This window comes from Scyliorhinus torazame, chromosome 16 (genome assembly GCF_047496885.1).
Source record: "Scyliorhinus torazame isolate Kashiwa2021f chromosome 16, sScyTor2.1, whole genome shotgun sequence".
In the NCBI taxonomy this organism is placed as follows: domain Eukaryota; kingdom Metazoa; phylum Chordata; class Chondrichthyes; order Carcharhiniformes; family Scyliorhinidae; genus Scyliorhinus; species Scyliorhinus torazame.
In genome coordinates this window covers 113,534,578-113,552,122 of record NC_092722.1, presented here as the reverse complement: position 1 = coordinate 113,552,122, position 17,545 = coordinate 113,534,578, and the positions used below count along the sequence as shown (strand labels likewise).

At 44.7% G+C, this 17,545-nt stretch overlaps 1 protein-coding gene across 3 annotated transcripts in view; it reads left to right on the top strand.

Moving 5' to 3' along the window:
* Window positions 1–7,767: 7,767 nt before the first annotated feature.
* ube2d1b (ubiquitin-conjugating enzyme E2D 1b) overlaps window positions 7,768–17,545 on the top strand; it is a 28,507-nt gene continuing 18,729 nt past the window's right edge. The window contains exon 1 of one of the 3 annotated variants that reach the window (XM_072478921.1): window positions 7,768–7,886. In XM_072478921.1, coding sequence (XP_072335022.1) covers window positions 7,863–7,886 — 24 coding nt within the window. In that variant the 5' untranslated portion in view covers window positions 7,768–7,862. The remainder of the gene's footprint in view (window positions 7,887–17,545) is intronic. The other 2 variants (XM_072478923.1, XM_072478925.1) reach the window with 2 other exon arrangements.

The following is a 17,545-nucleotide window of genomic DNA, read 5'->3' as shown; positions in this document are numbered from 1 at the left end:
GTGGGGTCACCAAGGAAAATGGAGGCTGGAGCACAAATGGAGGCCGCATTGCTTACGGCTGAAGAAATAACTAAGGTGATGGCTGCGGAATTCGAAAGGCAGTTTACAAGATACATGGAGACAATGAGGAAGGAGATGAGAGAGGTTTTGAATGCGCTGGTGGAGGAGGCGATTTCCCCGGTGATGACGGCAATGGCGAGCGCAGTGGCGGAGATTTCAAGAGCAAGGGGAGGCGCTGAAGGAAGTGGAGGAGACATTATTTCAGCACGGTGATCAACTTGCCTCGATGCAGAAGGCGATGCGGAAGGTGATGGACATTAACAAGGATCTGCGAGGAAAAATGGAAGACCTGGAAAACAGATCCAGGCGACAGAATTTGAGGATTGTGGGGCTGCCCGAAGGAGTTGAAGGACCGAGGCCGATTGAGTATTTTGCCGCGATGCTGGCAAAACTATTGGGGGAGGGGGAGCATCCCTCCCGATATGAACTGGATCAGGCTCATCGGTCGTGGAGGCCTGTACTAATGGCGAGTGAGCCGCCAAGGGTAGTGACTCTGTGCTTCCGTAGGTACAGTGTGAAGGAAAAGGTCCTGAGCTGGGCCAAGCAGAAGCGGGTGGTGCAGTGGGCTGGAGCTGGTATACGTGTATACCAGGACTTTATGGTGGAGCTGGCGAGGAGGCGGGCTGCCTTCAACCAGGTGAAGAGGGCGCTGTACATTAGCAAGGTGCAGTGCGGCATTGTATATCCAGCGAAGCTGAGGGTGACTTACAAGCTCAGGGACTTTTATTTTGGAATGGCGGAAGCAGCGGAGGAGTTTGTGAAGGCAGAAGGACTGTGGCAGAACTGAGAAATTGAGAAATGGCCATGTGCTGATGTGACCTCATGACTGACTGTATTTTCTTCTTTTTTTGTTTTGCGTGTGTATGAGCTAAAGGAGCCAATGCTGTATATATTTAGACAAGGGAAGTGATGGGACTTTCACTTGAAATGAAGGCTCTTTGGGGTGTAGGTGGATATGCGGGGTTTGTGTGCTAAAAGGGGATTTCTGGGCTTTCCTAGGGCCGGGAAAGGGGGAAAGGGCTCCAGGCGGGGGCCTCCACGCTGGTCGGTTTAAGCCGGCCAGTGAACGGGAGTGAGGTGGGGGAGGGGCAGCGGCCATCGGAGCCTGGCAGAACATGGTCCGAGTGGTCTAGCCAGGGTGGAAAGTTGTGGGGAAGGAACCGAGGTTGGGGGGAGGAGTTTTACAAGAGGCCGTGGACGGGAGGAGTTGGAGACTGGGGGGGGGGGGGTATACAACTCTTGGGTATCATGTACTGTACTCTTTCAGAGGTTGGATGGTGTTGAGTGTAGGGGGGGAGGGGAGTGGACTCTATAGGTCAACGGTGACCATGGGCGGTCCCAGACTCCTTTTTCTTTTTCTCCTTTGTTTTTTGTTGCCACCGTGGGAGGGTTTGTTTTATTGGATGCATATATTGACAGGTGGGCCCTTGTTTGGGGTGGTGGGAGGATGGGATCGTTGGTATTGTTAAGGGGATTGATTTTGTATTTGTTACCGTTTACTGTTTGTGGGTGGGGTGTAAATTTTGAAGGAAAATGTGAAAATGGAGAATAAAAACATTTTTAAAAAAAGTAGAGTCCCCAAGTTCAAATCGTCCTTCTTGGCAGGGTCACTCAACAACGCGAATCAACCCCTGAGAGTGAACTGCCCAAGCGGCCACATCAACCAAATAAGTCTCCAGTCAACGCTCGCTACGAGATAGGCGCTCCTAGCTACAAGTCCATATCAGCTTTTGAATCCTGCAGACTCAGGACCTGAACGAAAGGCCATTTGTTCCCCTGATCTGGTGGGCCAGTCCGAAGCTAAGTATTGGCCTGTTAGTGATAGAAATAGTCTAGAAAGTAGAGTTATATGGATCAGTAGTGACTTACTGTATATAATAAATGCGTTTTGATTTGAATCTTACTAATTGGTGTGTTGGGTTATTGATCAGTACTTGAACTTGAACCTCGTGGCGGTATCATAAAGTTACCTGGCAACTCTAGAGCAAAGGTTAAACAAACAGAGCAAATTACGAATTAAGAGCCAACCAAAAGTTAGCAATACTATGCAACCTGCCCTCATAATTTAACCCTTTAAGTCCCAGTATCATTATGGTCAATGGTGATTATTACTTGTGACAATAATACAGTTTATTATTATACCTAGCAGGGCTGACAGAGAGAGTAGGTAATGAGGAAAGTTAATAGCATGTTGTTTTTATTGTGAGGGGAATTGAATACAAAAATGAGGTTACAGGACACTAGTGCAACCACATCTTGAGTACTGTGTATTAGGTTCTCTTCACTGTGTCTCACCAACCAAACATTAGTCAGTGTACATTAGGAGTGGCTGTTTCTACCAATAGGGCTAAATGGAGAGGAAGAAAAACATTGCATGTGCAAATACACAGATTAAAACCTACTGGATAAGTATAAGAAGTAATTAAAAAGTCTAATAGAACATCAGATTTTATTTCAAGGGGTCTGAAATGAAAAGGGTTGGAAGTTATGCTTCTGTTGTAAAATACCTGGGTCAAACACCATCTGACGTACTGTGTTTAGCTCTGAACACACACTTCAGGAAGGATATTCTGAGTGTGTGTAATCACAATTGACCATAATGATACTGGGACTTAAAGGGTTAAATTATGAGGGCAGGTTGCGTAGACAAGACTGTCTTCTCTTGAGTATAGAAGATCTGAGGGGTGATCTGGTTGAAGTATGTGTCACGTGAGAGTACCTTTAAGACATGAATGTTTAAGCAATGTACCTTTAAGAAAACAGTGATGTCAGAGAGTGGGTGGAGTTGAGGTCAGTTCAGCCATTTTGCAGTTTGGTTTTATAGTTTAAAAAAGTGCCTGGCTGGTTTTGCTGAGAGCAGTTTAAAAGTGCCTGGCTGTTTTGCTGTGAGCTGATTAAAACGAGAAAGCCAGTTTGAGACAGCAGCTTGAGAGGTTCTGGTTTGGAAAAGAGCTGGGTGTGTGTCTGGGTTTTGCAATGAGCTGGATTTCTGCCATGAAAGACTATCTCTGGATCATTTGGGTGATTTAAAGTAAAGCCTTTAACCAGATGTGATTTTGTTTAAAGGTGTCAAGTCTCTTGGAAGTTTGAAGGAACATTTTAAGGAATTATTGTTGCAATATTTTCTGAGTTATCTTTGAAGGAAGGGGTGTTAAGAGATGCAATGTTTATTTAAGATGTTAAGTTGAGTTCATGGAATAAACAGTATTTTGTGTTTAAAAACCCACGTGTCCATAATTGTAATCCCACACCTAGGGAAAAAGCCATGTGCTAGGAAAAGCAACAAATCCATTAAAGGGTTGGTTGAACTCCATGGTACATTTTGGGGTTCTGAAAACACCTCACCATGAGAAACAACCAAGCAGCAGTTGAGGCAAATGACATAGACACATTTAAGAGGAAACTAGATAAGTACATGAAAGACTTTCACAATCCGAGGTTATGCCAAAGCATTTTAGAGAGATACAGAACTTAAGTGGAGTCACTCCAGTAGCCTCGGAAACACTGCAGCCAATTTGTGCACAGCAAGCTTCCACAAATACCAATGTGATACAATCTGATAGCCTGTTTTAGTGACATTGATTGGTATTTAATCATTGATTACGAGGGCCCTCTGTTACAATTCCAATTGATGTTACTACTGGGCGAGGAGGCCCCAGAATTGAATCCTGGTGCAAAAGACTGTAATGTTTACCTTTGTTCTGAAAACGTGGAGGAACAGAGTCATGGGACTGCCAATTAGCTTTTAACAACAGAAAAAAACATTTATTGAACACAAAAAAATTGACAATACTGCTCATTCCCACTTATCCTCACAAATTGGCACAGATTTTAAAGATAACACAAGGTACAAAATATATTTCATGCTGTAATGTTCTCAGTATTTACACAGCTCCTGTGACCCAGCAAGCTATGGTCAAACACTGGACAGACTCTTCTGAAACTAAATGGTAGATGTCTGGGTAAACGGTCCTAGATCTGGTCCTGTGTAATGAGACAGGATTGATTCAGGATCTCATAGTTAGGGATCCTCTCGGGAGGAGCGATCACAATATGGTGGAATTAAAAATACAGATGGAGGGTGAGAAGGTAAAATCAAGCACTAGTGTTTTGTGCTTAAACAAAGGAGATTACAATGGGATGAGAGAAGAACTAGCTAAGGTAGACTGGGAGCAAAGACTTTATAGTGAAACAGTTGAGGAACAGTGGAGAACCTTCCAAGTGATTTTTCACAGTGTTTATACCAGCAAAGGTTTATACCAACAAAAAGGAAAGACGGTAAAAAGAGGGAAAATTGACTGTGGCTATCTAAGGAAATAAGGGAGAGTATCAAATTGAAGGAAAAAACATACAAAGTAGCAAAGATCAGTGGGAGACTAGAGGACTGGGAAATCTTTAGGGGGCAACAGAAAGCTACTAAAAAAGCTATAAAGAAGAGTAAGATAGATTATGAGAGTAAACTTGCTCAGAATATAAAAACAGATAGTAAGAGTTTCTACAAATACATAAAACAAAAAAGGGTGGCTAAGGTAAATATTGGTCCTTTAGAGGATGAGAAGGGAGATTTAATAATGGGAGATGAGGAAATGGCTGAGGAACTGAACAGGTTTTTTGGGTCGGTCTTCACAGTGGAAGACACAAATAACATGCCAGTGACTGATGGAAATGAGGCTATGACAGTTGAGGACCTTGAGAGGTTTGTTATCACCAAGGAGGTAGTGATGGGCAAGCTAATGGGGCTAAAGGTAGACAAGTCTCCTGGACCTGATGGAATGCATCCCAGAGTGCTAAAAGAGATGGCTAGGGAAATTGCAAATGCACTAGTGATAGTTTACCAAAATTCACTAGACTCTGGGGTGGTCCCGGCGGATTGAAAATGAGCAAACGTGACACCACTGTTTAAAAAAGGAGGTAGGCAGAAAGCGGGTAATTATAGGCCAGTGAGCTTAACTTCGGTAGTAGGGAAGATGCTGGAATCCATCATCAAGGAAGAAATAGCGAGGCATCTGGATGGAAATTGTCCCATTGGGCAGACGCAGCATGGGTTCATAAAGGGCAGGTCGTGCCTAACTAATTCAGTGGAATTTTTTGAGGACATTAACAGTGCGGTAGATAACGGGGAGCCAATGGATGTGGTATATCTGGATTTCCAGAAAGCCTTTGACAAGGTGCCACACAAAAGGTTGTTGCATAAGATAAAGATGCATGGCATTAAGGGGAAAGTAGTAGCATGGATAGAGGATTGGTTAATTAATAGAAAGCAAAGAGTGGGGATTAATGGGTGTTTCTCTGGTTGGCAATCAGTAGCTAGTGGTGTCCCTCAGGGATCAGTGTTGGGCCCACAACTGTTCACAATTTACATAGATGATTTGGAGTTGGTGACCAAGGGCAATGTGTCCAGGTTTGCAGCCGACACTAAGATAAGTGGTAAAGCAAAAAGTGCAGAGGATACTGGAAGTCTGCAGAGGGATTTGGATAGGCTAAGTGAATGGGCTAGGGTCTGGCAGATGGAATACAATGTTGACAAATGTGAGGTTATCCATTTTGGTAGGAATAACAGCAAAAGGGATTATTATTTAAACGATAAAATATTAAAACATGCTGCTGTGCAGAGAGACCTGGGTGTGCTCGTGCATGAGTCGCAAAAAGGTGGTTTACAGGTGCAACAGATGATTAAGAAGGCAAATGGAATTGTGTCTTTCATTGCTAGAGGGATGGAGTTTAAGACTAGGGAGGTTATGCTGCAATTGTATAAGGTGTTCGTGAGTCCACACCTGGAGTATTGTATTCAGTTTTGGTCTCCTTACTTGAGAAAGGATGTACTGGCACTGGAGGATGTGCAGAGGAGATTCACTAGGTTAATCCCAGAGTTGAAGGGGTTGGATTACGAGGAGAGGTTGAGTAGACTGGGACTGTACTCATTGGAATTTAGAAGGATGAGGGGGGATCTTATAGAAACATATAAGATTATGAAGGGAATAGATAGGATAGATGCGGGCAGGTTGTTTCCACTGGCGGGTGAAAGCAGAACTAGGGGGCATAGCCTCAAAATAAGGGGAAGTAGATTTAGGACTGAGTTTAGGAGGAACTTCTTCACCCAAAGGGTTGTGAATCTATGGAATTCCTTGCCCAGTGAAGCAGTAGAGGCTCCTTCATTAAATGTTTTTAAGATAAAGATAGATAGTTTTTTGAAGAATAAAGGGATTAAGGGTTATGGTGTTCGGGCTGGAAAGTGGAGCTGAGTCCACAAAAGATCAGCCATGATCTCATTGAATGGTGGAGCAGGCTCGAGGGGCCAGATGGCCTACTCCTGCTCCTAGTTCTTATGTCACCCAATCAGGCTTCTGTGGATTTCTCCTCAAATTCCCCCCAGATTATCACACAAGGGTTTTCAAACTCTCACTCTCAAGTGACAAGCTCTTCTTACAAACACTGTTTTCCCTTTCTCAGTAAGGATCCACCTCCAGGATTTCCAATTCTCCGTTCAGTATTTCTTTGTCTCGAATCGCCATGCATTTTCAAGTTTTTCACACAATCTCTCTGGGATTTTGCCACCAGGGGCAGCATGGTGGTTAGCACTGCTGCCTCATAGCACCGAGAATCCGAGTTTGATTCCAGAGTCGGGTCATTGTTTGTTTGGAGTTTGCACATTCTCTGCTTGGGTCTCACCACCACAACGCACAAAGATGGGCAGGGTAGGTGAATTGGCTATGCTAAATTGCCCCTCAATTGGAAAAAAAGGAATCGGGTGATGTGTTAAGTTGGTTCAACGTTGACTGCAACTGGATGCAGTGAAACTAGAAATAGGCTTCTGACACAGGAGATGGTCCAACACTGTTTTATTGAACTTCCTGATTGCTGTACATAGTCTGCTGTGAGTTGACACTCTATCAATCGAACTGATAACCTCCTACTGGCTTGACCAGACTAACTCTCTACCTCACAGTGATAGTGCTCACTGGCTTGTGCACTCTTACTATCTCAGTAGCTGTGTCCTGTAGAGAGAGAGAGAGAGAGTTGTAATGCCCTGTGTGCTTTATAGTGGTGGTGTCCTGTCTGGTGATTGGTTGTTATGTGTCGTGTGTGTTCATTAATTATCCTGTGTGTCAATCATTGCCTGTCTGCATCTCATTATATACATGAGTGGATATTATGATATCGGGTACTCTAATTTTTTTTTAAAAAAGGGAACCTACCCCCAAATGCTTCAAGCTTTACTTCACTTTGCTTGGGCGCATGCTGACCCAGGTTCAATTCCAGCCTTGGGTAACTGTATGGAGTTTGCACATTCTCCCCACGTCTACGTGGGTTTCCTCCTGAAGCTCCAGTTTCCCCAAGTTTAGGTGGGATTACGGGGATGGGCCGGAGGGGGGGGGGGGGGGGTTGGCCTAGGTCGATGCTCTTTCGGAGGGTTGGTGCAGACTCGATGGGCTGAATGCCCTCCTTCTGCACTGTGGGGATTCTATTCGATGACTGAATGGCCTGACCTGGAAACATTCTCACTGGGCATCTGCAAGCCTGACTGGGGAAATGGAGGTGTAGTTTCTGAGAGCCTCATCCTCATGGGAAAGGCCGCCTGAGGAACTACAACCCCCAGCGGGCAGCAATATCGCGCATGCGCGACGATCGGACCACGCGGGACGCCCGCCCGAGGAACTACAATTCCCGGCGGCCAGCGGGGCACGTGCACCCAGAGGCACTTCCGGTGTCAGACTGGAACCGGAAGCGAAGGCTGAGGGGGAGGGGAAAGGAAGCTGAGAGGAGAAGCGGCTCCGACTGCGGCGCTTTCATCCCTTCACATTATGGCGAAGAGGCGGATAGAGAAGGTAAGGGTTCCCCGCGTGCATCCAGCTGCAGCTGGGAAGCGGAGCCCGGACTGGGCGAGTCCAGACCGGGTTGTGAGGCCTCCCTTACGTCAGCCGCCGAGCTCGGGCCCAGTGTGGAGCCCGCCAGCCGGTTTTATTGGCACCCGGGGTTGGAGTGCGTCGCCTCTGGCTGATCGCAGCTGGGGGGGGCGGGCCTGGATCTCGCGCTAAAGTCTAAACCCAGGCCAGACCGCCGCTGGGTTATTTTAACTGATTCCTGCCTTTATTCTCCTGCCAACTCCAGCCGTTACCAAGCCAACAGGAAATGTTGATTATTTATCGCATTTCCCTGTCGGAGAGCTTAAGGTATTGAAGAGAACAGAACCTGTTGGTGTGTCCGGCTCAATAATATGTAAGGTTTTCCCTTTCAAAGGTTGTTAATAACACAGGAGGAGGCTGTTCGGTCTGTGCTGTCTCTTTCTGGAGGAGTCATTGACCTGATGCCACTCCCTTGCTTTCTCCACCTAATCCAATTCCCTTTTCGAAAGTCTCCATGTTAGCGATCTCTTACACACTCTCGGACAGTGCAGTCCAGATCTTAACCCCTCGCTGTGTGAAAAGGTTTTTGTTTGGGTCCTGTTGCCCTTGTTCCTGTTGCCAGTTACCTTAAATTTGTGCCCCCTTGTTCTTGATCAATCGAGCAGTGAAATGATTTTTTTCTGTACTTACTACGTCCACGCCGTTTGTGAGTTTGAATATCTCTATCAAATCTCCTCACAACCTTCTCTTCTCCAAGGAGGTTCCAACTTATCCAATCTAGCTGCACAACTGAAGTTCCTCATCCCTGGAACAATTTTTGTGAATCTCTTCTGCACCGTTTCGAGTGCCTTCACATCCTTCCTGAAACATGTGTCAAGACTGCGTGCAATGCAGCTGAGGCCAAACCAGTGTTTTATATATCCTTGCTTTTGTGCTCTATGCCCATATTAATGAAGCCCAGAATACTGTATGCTTTGTTACTGCTTTCTCAACCTGTCTTTTTGACCTATAATGACTTATGCACATTTATACCAGGTCCCTCTGTTCTTAGTCCCCTTTACAATGTACCCTTTACATTGACTCTCTTCATTCATCCTACACAATGAATCACTTCTCTGTATTAAATTTCATCCTGTCAATCTTTCTGTCCTTTTAAAGTTTTACACTATGCTCCTCATGGTTCACAGTATTTTCAAGTTTCATGCAATCCCCAAATTTGGAAATTGTGCATCAAGGTCTAGATAATTCCTTCTGTAGTGGATTATCAATTCTTCCAATCCTCTGTGCACCTTTTCAGAGAGACATGTGAAAGAATATTATCCATAGAATCCCTAAAGTGCAGAAGGAGGCTATTCAGCCCATCAAGCCAGCACTGACCCTCCAAAAGTGCACTCTACGTAGACCTGTTGGTTATGGCCAAACCACCTAACTTGCACATCTTTGGACTGTGGGAGGAAACCTGATCACCCAGAGGAAGCCCACGCAGACACGGGGTGAATGTAAAAACTTCACACAGCCAGTCACCCAATCAGCTCTGGGTCCCTGAGGCAGCAGTGCGAACGCTGCTGCCCTTTGTGGGTAGCTTCAAATTGGATTTTTATTGGAAAGGAAATCACAAGGGCATTTTGTGTCTCTACCAGTTTACGGAATGCTGTACAGCCAAAGTGCTCACCGTGGGGATTGCTGCAATGCCTAGCTTGATGTTACTTTTGAAGGAAGCACATGCTTGGTAGTTAACTGTTCCCTTGTGCATTCTCCATGCCGGTACCTCGACCAATCAGAGTCTGCTTGCCAACAAATCAGCACCCTCATCTCATGCAATATAAATTGTTGTTCCTTTTGCGATTTGGTACTCTGTCCTGATGAGTGCAAGAAGAAAAGCTTTGGCAGTGTGTCTTTTTTTTAGCAATACTCAAGTTCCGTTATCAAAACAACTACTTTTTGAAGTGTTACGGATGTGTCATGTTGAAGGAGTGATATTCCTTAATGGGTGGTAGAGTTGGTAATGTTTTCAGTTCTGCTGTCAACAGCCTGATACAGATTTAAAATTTTGAATTAAACTGCCATGCTGTTCCTGTTACCTCGTCCAAGCTGCCATTTAAAATGTGAATATGTTGGACAAGCCAGCTGTTTGTTTTCACTTGCAACCTATCCTGCTCGACAGTACCGGTACAGTCAGGTGTCATGGTCCTGGGCGGGTGGTAGAGATGCACAAGGCCTTTTAAGGATTTGCCACTCTCTAAAAATCAGTGTACCCAACCTGTGGCAATGATTGGAATTCCATATGATTAGTTTCATTAAAAAATATCTGACCATATCACTGGACTTGCTGAGGCCATTGTGGGAATATTAAAATGTCATTTAAAAGTATTTCTTGGCACCTGTCATTCTATAAAAGTGCACCATTGAGGTAACTAAAATTGCTTATGAGGAAGTGCACCACCTTTTGGGAAATTGTGTGATCTGAATATCCTTTCTTCTAACAATCCTTTTTCTTTGCAACCTGCAAGTTTTTATATGAAACGTTTCTGAGATACTTAGCATGTTTCATGATGCCAGCAGCGTTATTCTGATCCGGTTTCAAGCAACCCTGAAGGTTGTAAGTTCAGGATCCACTACCAAGACTATCCAAAAGAGAGTTGAGTGAGAAAAGTGTTCGGACTGAACTGGTGGATTAAACCAGAACAAGGTGCGGACTGAACTGGTGGATTAAACCAGAACAAGGTGCATGAGCTGTGAGAACAGCCAAACAATGCGGTAAATTGGGGGAAGGCTAATTATAACAATATTAGGCGGGAACTGAAGAACATAGATTGGGGGAGGATGTTTGAGGGCAAATCAACATCTGACATGTGGGAGGCTTTCAAGTGTCAGTTGAAAGGAATTCAGGACTGGCAAGTTCCTGTGAGGAAGAAGAATAAATACGGCAATTTTCGGGAACCTTGGATAACGAGAGATATTGTAGGCCTCGTCAAAAAGAAAAAGGAGGCATTTGTCAGGGCTAAAAGCTGGGAACAGACGAAGCCTGTGTGGAATATAAGGAAAGTAGGAAGGAACTTAAGCAAGGAGTCAGCAGGGCTAGAAGGGGTCACGAAAAGTCATTGGCAAATAGGGTTAAGGAAAATCCCAAGGCTTTTTACATGTACATAAAAAGCAAGAGGGTAGCCAGGGAAAGGGTTGGCCCACTGAAGGATAGGCAAGGGAATCTATGTGTGGAGCCAGAGGAAATGGGCGAGGTACTAAATGAATACTTTGCATCAGTATTCACCAAAGAGAAGAAATTGGTAGATGTTGAGTCTGGAGAAGGGTACCTAGATAGCCTGGGTCACATTGAGATCCAAAAAGACGAGGTGTTGGGTGTCTTAAAAAATATTAAGGCAGATAAGTCCCCAGGGCCTGATGGGATCTACCCCAGAATACTGAAGGAGGCTGGAGAGGAAATTGCTGAGGCCTTGACAGAAATCTATGGATCCTCACTGTCTTCAGGTGATGTCCCGGAGGACTGGAGAATAGCCAATGTTGTTCCTCTGTTTAAGAAGGGTAGCAAGGATAATCCAGGGAACTACAGGCCGGTGAGCCTTACTTCAGTGGTAGGGAAATTACTGGAGAGAATTCTTCGAGACAGGATCTACTCTCATTTGGAAGCAAATGGACGTATTAGTGAGAGGCAGCATGGAAGGGGAGGTAGTGTCTCACTAACTTGATAGAGTTTTTCGAGGAGGTCACTAAGATGATGCAGGTAGGGCAGTGGATGTTTTCTATATGGACTTCAGTAAGGCCTTTGACAAGGTCCCTCATGGTAGACTAGTACAAAAGGTGAAGTCACACGGGATCAGGGGTGAGCTGGCAAGGTGGATACAGAACTGGCTAGGTCATAGAAGGCAGAGAGTAGCAATGGAAGGATGCTTTTCTAATTGGAGGGCTGTGACCAGTGGTGTTCCACAGGGATCAGTGCTGGGACCTTTGCTGTTTGTAGTATATATAAATGATTTGGAGGAAAATGTAACTGGTCTGATTAGTAAGTTTGCAGACGACACAAAGGTTGGTGGAATTGCGGATAGCGATGAGGACTGTCGGAGGATACAGCAGGATTTAGATTGTTTGGAGACTTGGGCGGAGAGATGGCAGATGGAGTTTAATCCGGACAAATGTGAGGTAATGCATTTTGGAAGGTCTAATGCAGGTAGGGAATATACAGTGAATGGTAGAACACTCGAGTATTGAAAGTCAAAGAGATCTAGGAGTACAGGTCCACAGGTCACTGAAAGGGGCAACACAGGTGGAGAAGGTAGTCAAGAAGCCATACGGCATGCTTGCCTTCATTGGCCGGGGCATTGAGTATAAGAATTGGCAAGTCATGTTGAAGCTGTATAGAACCTTAGTTAGGCCACACTTGGAGTATAGTGTTCAATTCAGGTCGCCACACTACCAGAAGGATGTGGAGGCTTTAGAGAGGGTGCAGAAGAGATTTACCAGAATGTTGCCTGGTATGGAGGGCATTAGCTATGAGGAGCGGTTGAATAAACTTGGTTTGTTCTCACTGGAACGAAGGCGGTTGAGGGGCGACCTGATAGAGTTCTACAAAATTATGAGGGGCATAGACAGAGTGGATAGTCAGAGGCTTTTCCACAGGGTAGAGGGGTCAATTACTAGGGGGCATAGGTTTAAGGTGAGAGGGGCAAGGTTTAGAGTAGATGTACGAGGCAAGTTTTTTACGCAGAGGGTAGTGGGTGCCTGGAACTCGCTACCGGAGGAGGTGGTGGAAGCAGGGACGATAGTGACATTTAAGGGGCATCTTGACAAATACATGAATAGGATGGGGATAGAGGGATACGGACCCAGGAAGTGTAGAAGATTGTAGTTTAGTCGGGCAGCATGGTCGGCACGGGCTTGGAGGGCCGAAGGGCCTGTTCCTGTGCTGTACATTTCTTCTTTGTTCTTGTTCAGTGATCCCCAGATGGCACAAAATTGATTTCATTTTGGTCCCTGTGGCAGTGAGTGTTTGCGTGGAACCCGCTTGCAATGAAATTTTCTGCAAATATTAAAGAAATACCTTCAGGCGAACCTGCTGAAGCTTGGTTGTTCAGTTTGTGAAATGGTTAGATAAACTCCACGCCATGTAGTGGGAAACTAGTTTCCCAGAACATACACTGCATAATATGGTTCCCACTGCCACCCCCTTCTCCTCAAGAGAAGAATAGCAAGGCAAATATATCTAGGTGACCATCCCATGCGATTTGGTGTAGAGTGTACAAGAAACACCGGTTTGAAGTTGTCTTATTGCAAAAGCATATGGAATTCCTGCGATGCAAACAAATACATTGAAGCAGGACAAGGAACAAGTTGTTATCCAGGTGAGAAGAAATAGTGGAGTCACAAAAAGGCAAGCAGTAGTTGTAGGAAATTCAGTTGTTAGAAGGATGGATTATTTGGCAGCCATTGTGTCGCCAGCATTCCCAAATCCTCAGATGAAATGGTGACACACAATGGTGTGGGGGAGGGGGGAGAGAGAAAGAAAGAAGTGATCAGTTTCAGATTGAGGTTCACTTTAGAACCGGTGGCCTCGGGAAGTTCAAAATGTAAACCTGTGAGTTTGGGGATTAGAATTAGGAACAGAAACCATAGTGTAGCAATCTCCAATTGTTCCAAATGCTGCCAGCCTGGACCTCAGTTAACAGATGTGGAAGGGAATGTTTCAGATTTCTAGATGGTGAGGCTGTATAGGCGGGATAGCTTGCACAAAACCACTCTGATGCCTGTAACCAATTTATACTAGCAAGACAGGGAGCTACTATTTTGGGATAGGTTTCAGAGACAGCTGTCATGAGGCTGGTTTAGCACAGCTGGCTTGTAATGCAAAACAAGGCCAGCAGGGCGGGATCAATTCCTCTACCGGGCGCCCCAAACAGGTGTTGGAATGTGGCGACTAGGGGCTTTTCACTTCATTGAAGCCTACTTGTGACAATAAGCGATTATTAAAATGCTACGTTCAAGAGCCAGATGGAAAGCTGTAGCTTAGGGCAGAGGAGGGAGGTCAAAGATATGATAATAAAAGAAAAATAAGAGAAAGTAAAAGGGTTCTCTGACTGAGAGACTTGACTGTCCGAAGATGGGTTGAGATAAGGCAAAGGTTTTGAGATCAAACTAGGGAAACGTGCTTAGACTGCATTAACAAATGTGTTGCAAATCCAAGGAAAATGCAGTGTTTTGGGTAGTAGAGCAGAACAACGAAGTGACCTGCTGATAGGTGAACAATGACCACAGCTATAAAGGTGTCGACGGTAGCCATGATGTGGAGATGCTGCCGTTGGACTGGGGTGGGCACAGTAAGAAGTCTTAACAACACCAGGTTGAAGTCCAACAGGTTTGTTTTGAATCACTAGCTTTTGGAGCGCAGCTCCTTCATGGTGTTGTAAAACTTCTTACTGTGTACAACTATAAAGGAACGAAGTATTTGCCCAGAGTAGGTGTTAATAGCAGAATACAGGTCAGCTCTGCCTGAAAGCAAAATGTGGGAGCAAGATGCAGACTGGCCCCAGGAGAAGAAAATACAAAATGGGAGACAGAGTTTATGGTCTGAAATTGTTGAACTCCATGTTGAGTCCAGAAGGGTTTCAAGTGCCTAATCAGAATGAGGTGCTGTTCCTCAGGCTCATGTTGAGCTTCACTGGAACAGTGCAGCAGGCCAAATACAGAAATGTGAGTGCCAGAGCAAGGTGGTGAATTAAAATGGCAAGCAGCTGGAATCTTGGGGTCAGGCTTGTGGAGTGGGCAAAGGTGTTCTGCAAAGCAGTTGCCCAGTCTGTTTGGTGTCTCAAACGTGGACCGCATTGTGAGCAGTGAATAATGTAGACTAAATTGAAAGAAGTACAAGTAAGTCACCATGGACGGTGAGGAAGTAAAGGGGCAAGTGTTAAACCTGCAATTGCATTGGCAGGTGCCATGGGAAAGGGATGTGGTGTTGGGGGAGATAGAGGAATGCACTGGGGCGTGATAGAGGGAACGGTACAGTGGGAGGGGAAGATGTGTTTGGTGGCATCATGCTGAAATTGGCAGAAGTGGGAAAGGATGATCTTTTGAATATGGAGGCTGGTAGAGTGGAAGGTGAGGACAAAAGGAAACCCTGTTGAGATTTTGGGAGGGAGGGAAGAGATTAGGGCTGAAATGGGTCTGACAGGGCCTTGTCAACCAGAATTGTGAAGTTGAAATTCTTGGTTGAGGAAAAAGGAAGACATTTCTGAGGCACCATTGTGGGAAGTAGTGTCATTGGAACTGATGCGCTGGAGACGGAGAAACTGGGAGAATGAAATGGAGCAGGGTGTGACATGTAGTCAAGCTAGCTGTGAGAGTTGGTGGGCTTGTAATGAACATTAGTAGACCGTCTGATCCCTGAAATGGAGACAGAGAAGTCAAGGCGGGGAAGTGTCGGAGATGGACCATGTGGAAATTGAAAGACAAATTGATTAATTTCCAAATGAGAGCTGGAAGTGGCACCAATAAATTCATTGATGTACTGGAAAAATAATTGTGGCGGGGGGTGAGCCCGAGTAGGACTGGAACAAGGAATGCTCCACTTACAGAACAAAAAGATAGGCCCATGTGGGTACGCATAGCCACACCTTGAAGTGAGATGAGTTATAGGAGAAATTGTTCAATGAGAGAAAAAGTTCAGCCAGGGGAGGAGGATGGTGGTGGATCTTTGTTCAAGAAAGAAAAGAACCCTCAGAATGTCCCAGTGGGGCTGGAGTATAGAGGGATTGGAAGTTCATAGTGAACAGGAGGCAGTTAGGGCAAGGAAATTGTTGAAATGCTACAGAACTTCATAATCCTGAATAAGTTGGTAAGAAACTGGACAGCAGAAGAAAAACTAGTCAAAGGTGAGAAGAAATCAGATCAGTGGGCAGAAACAGGCTGAAACAATGGGTCTCCCCAATGGTCTACTCATCGGTCAGTCAACATAGAAGAGAATATTGGGGGCTTTTATAAACATGAGCAAAAGGATGACAAAGGATTGGATCATTGCGAGACAGAAACCATCTTGCATTTAACAGGGAATGTGAGACATCATTAACACATGTCCAATTGTCACCTTGCTCTATGATGATTTGGAAGACCCCCAGCTGGAGATAAATGTCAAATCATTAAAGCTTGTGTGACTGATAGAAAAATCAACTGTTATGAATATATTCATCCCAGAATACTGAAGATGCTGATAGACAATGACCATAATTCTATAGAAGCTTTTGGAAACTTGTGACCCTCTAAGGCTGAACCCATGGGTGTGTTGGAGCAGAACGGAGAGCTTTACTGTGCATCTGAGTGTGCGACAGCTGGCAAGATCGGCTCCCAAAGTGACTGTTACATTTCACAGACTGATGCTCTTTGCCTTCCTTGAGCACAAATTTCACCAAATAAACCACAAACTTTTTCTCCTAAAATGTCTTTGCTCATGAGACTAACATGAACCTCACATTAACGTGTTTTCCCACTCTGGATGTTTCGGTCATGACTTATTTTTTATCCACAGGGTTTGAGATATGGAGTCTCATTTTCATTATTTGAATGGCAGTTTTGATTTTGCCTTTTAAGACACTAACAGGAAAATTAATTATTTGTTTTACTACATGTTTTCAAAATGATGAAGTATAAATCCAAGTCTCTATTTTAACAATTCCTTTATCATAATAGAACACAAGAATTAGAAACAGGAGTAGGCCACCAGGCTCTTCAAGCCTGCCCCACCATTCAATATGATCATGGCTGATCTATGCCGGCCTCAACTCAATTTCAGTGTCATTTCCCCATCGTCCTCTATCGTTCAATCTTTCAAATATTTATCCACCTTCACTTTAAAGAACAAAGAAATGTACAGCACAGGAACAGGCCCTTCGGCCCTCCAAGCCCGTGCCGACCATACTGCCCGACTAAACTACAATCTTCTACACTTCCTGGGTCCGTATCCTTCTATTCCCATCCTATTCATATATTTGTCAAGATGCCCCTTAAATGTCCCTATCGTCCCTGCTTCCACTACCTCCTCCGGTAGTGAGTTCCAGGCACCCACTACCCTCTGCGTAAAAAACTTGCCTCGTACATCTACTCTAAATATTAAATATTTCCATTGATCCAGCATCCACCACCCTTCGGGGGAAAGTTCCAAAGATTCACCACCATCTGCGTGAATGCATTTCTACCCAACTCCGTTTTAAATGACCAGCCCTTTATCTTGTAGCTATGTCTCCCACTAATGAAAAGATCTGTCAAGTCCCCCAGGATCTTACTTGTTTAAATAAGGTCACCCCTCCCTCTTCTAAACTCCAAGGAATACAGACCCAGACTATTTAGTCTCTCTTGAAAGGACAACCCTCCCAGGAATAGCCTGGTGAATCTCCTTTGGACTGTCTCCAATGTTACTATATCCTTTTTAGGTAAGGGGACCAAAACTGATCACAGTTTTCAGGTGAAGCCTCCACAACAACATGTACAATTGCAACAAAACCTCCCCATTGCAATCAATAAATTTTAAAAATTAATAACTACAAACAATGCTAGATATCATGATTAATTTGTGAAATTCTATACAGTTTTTGATGGCCTAATCTATTTATCAATCTCGAATGTATTCATTTGGATATAGTGCT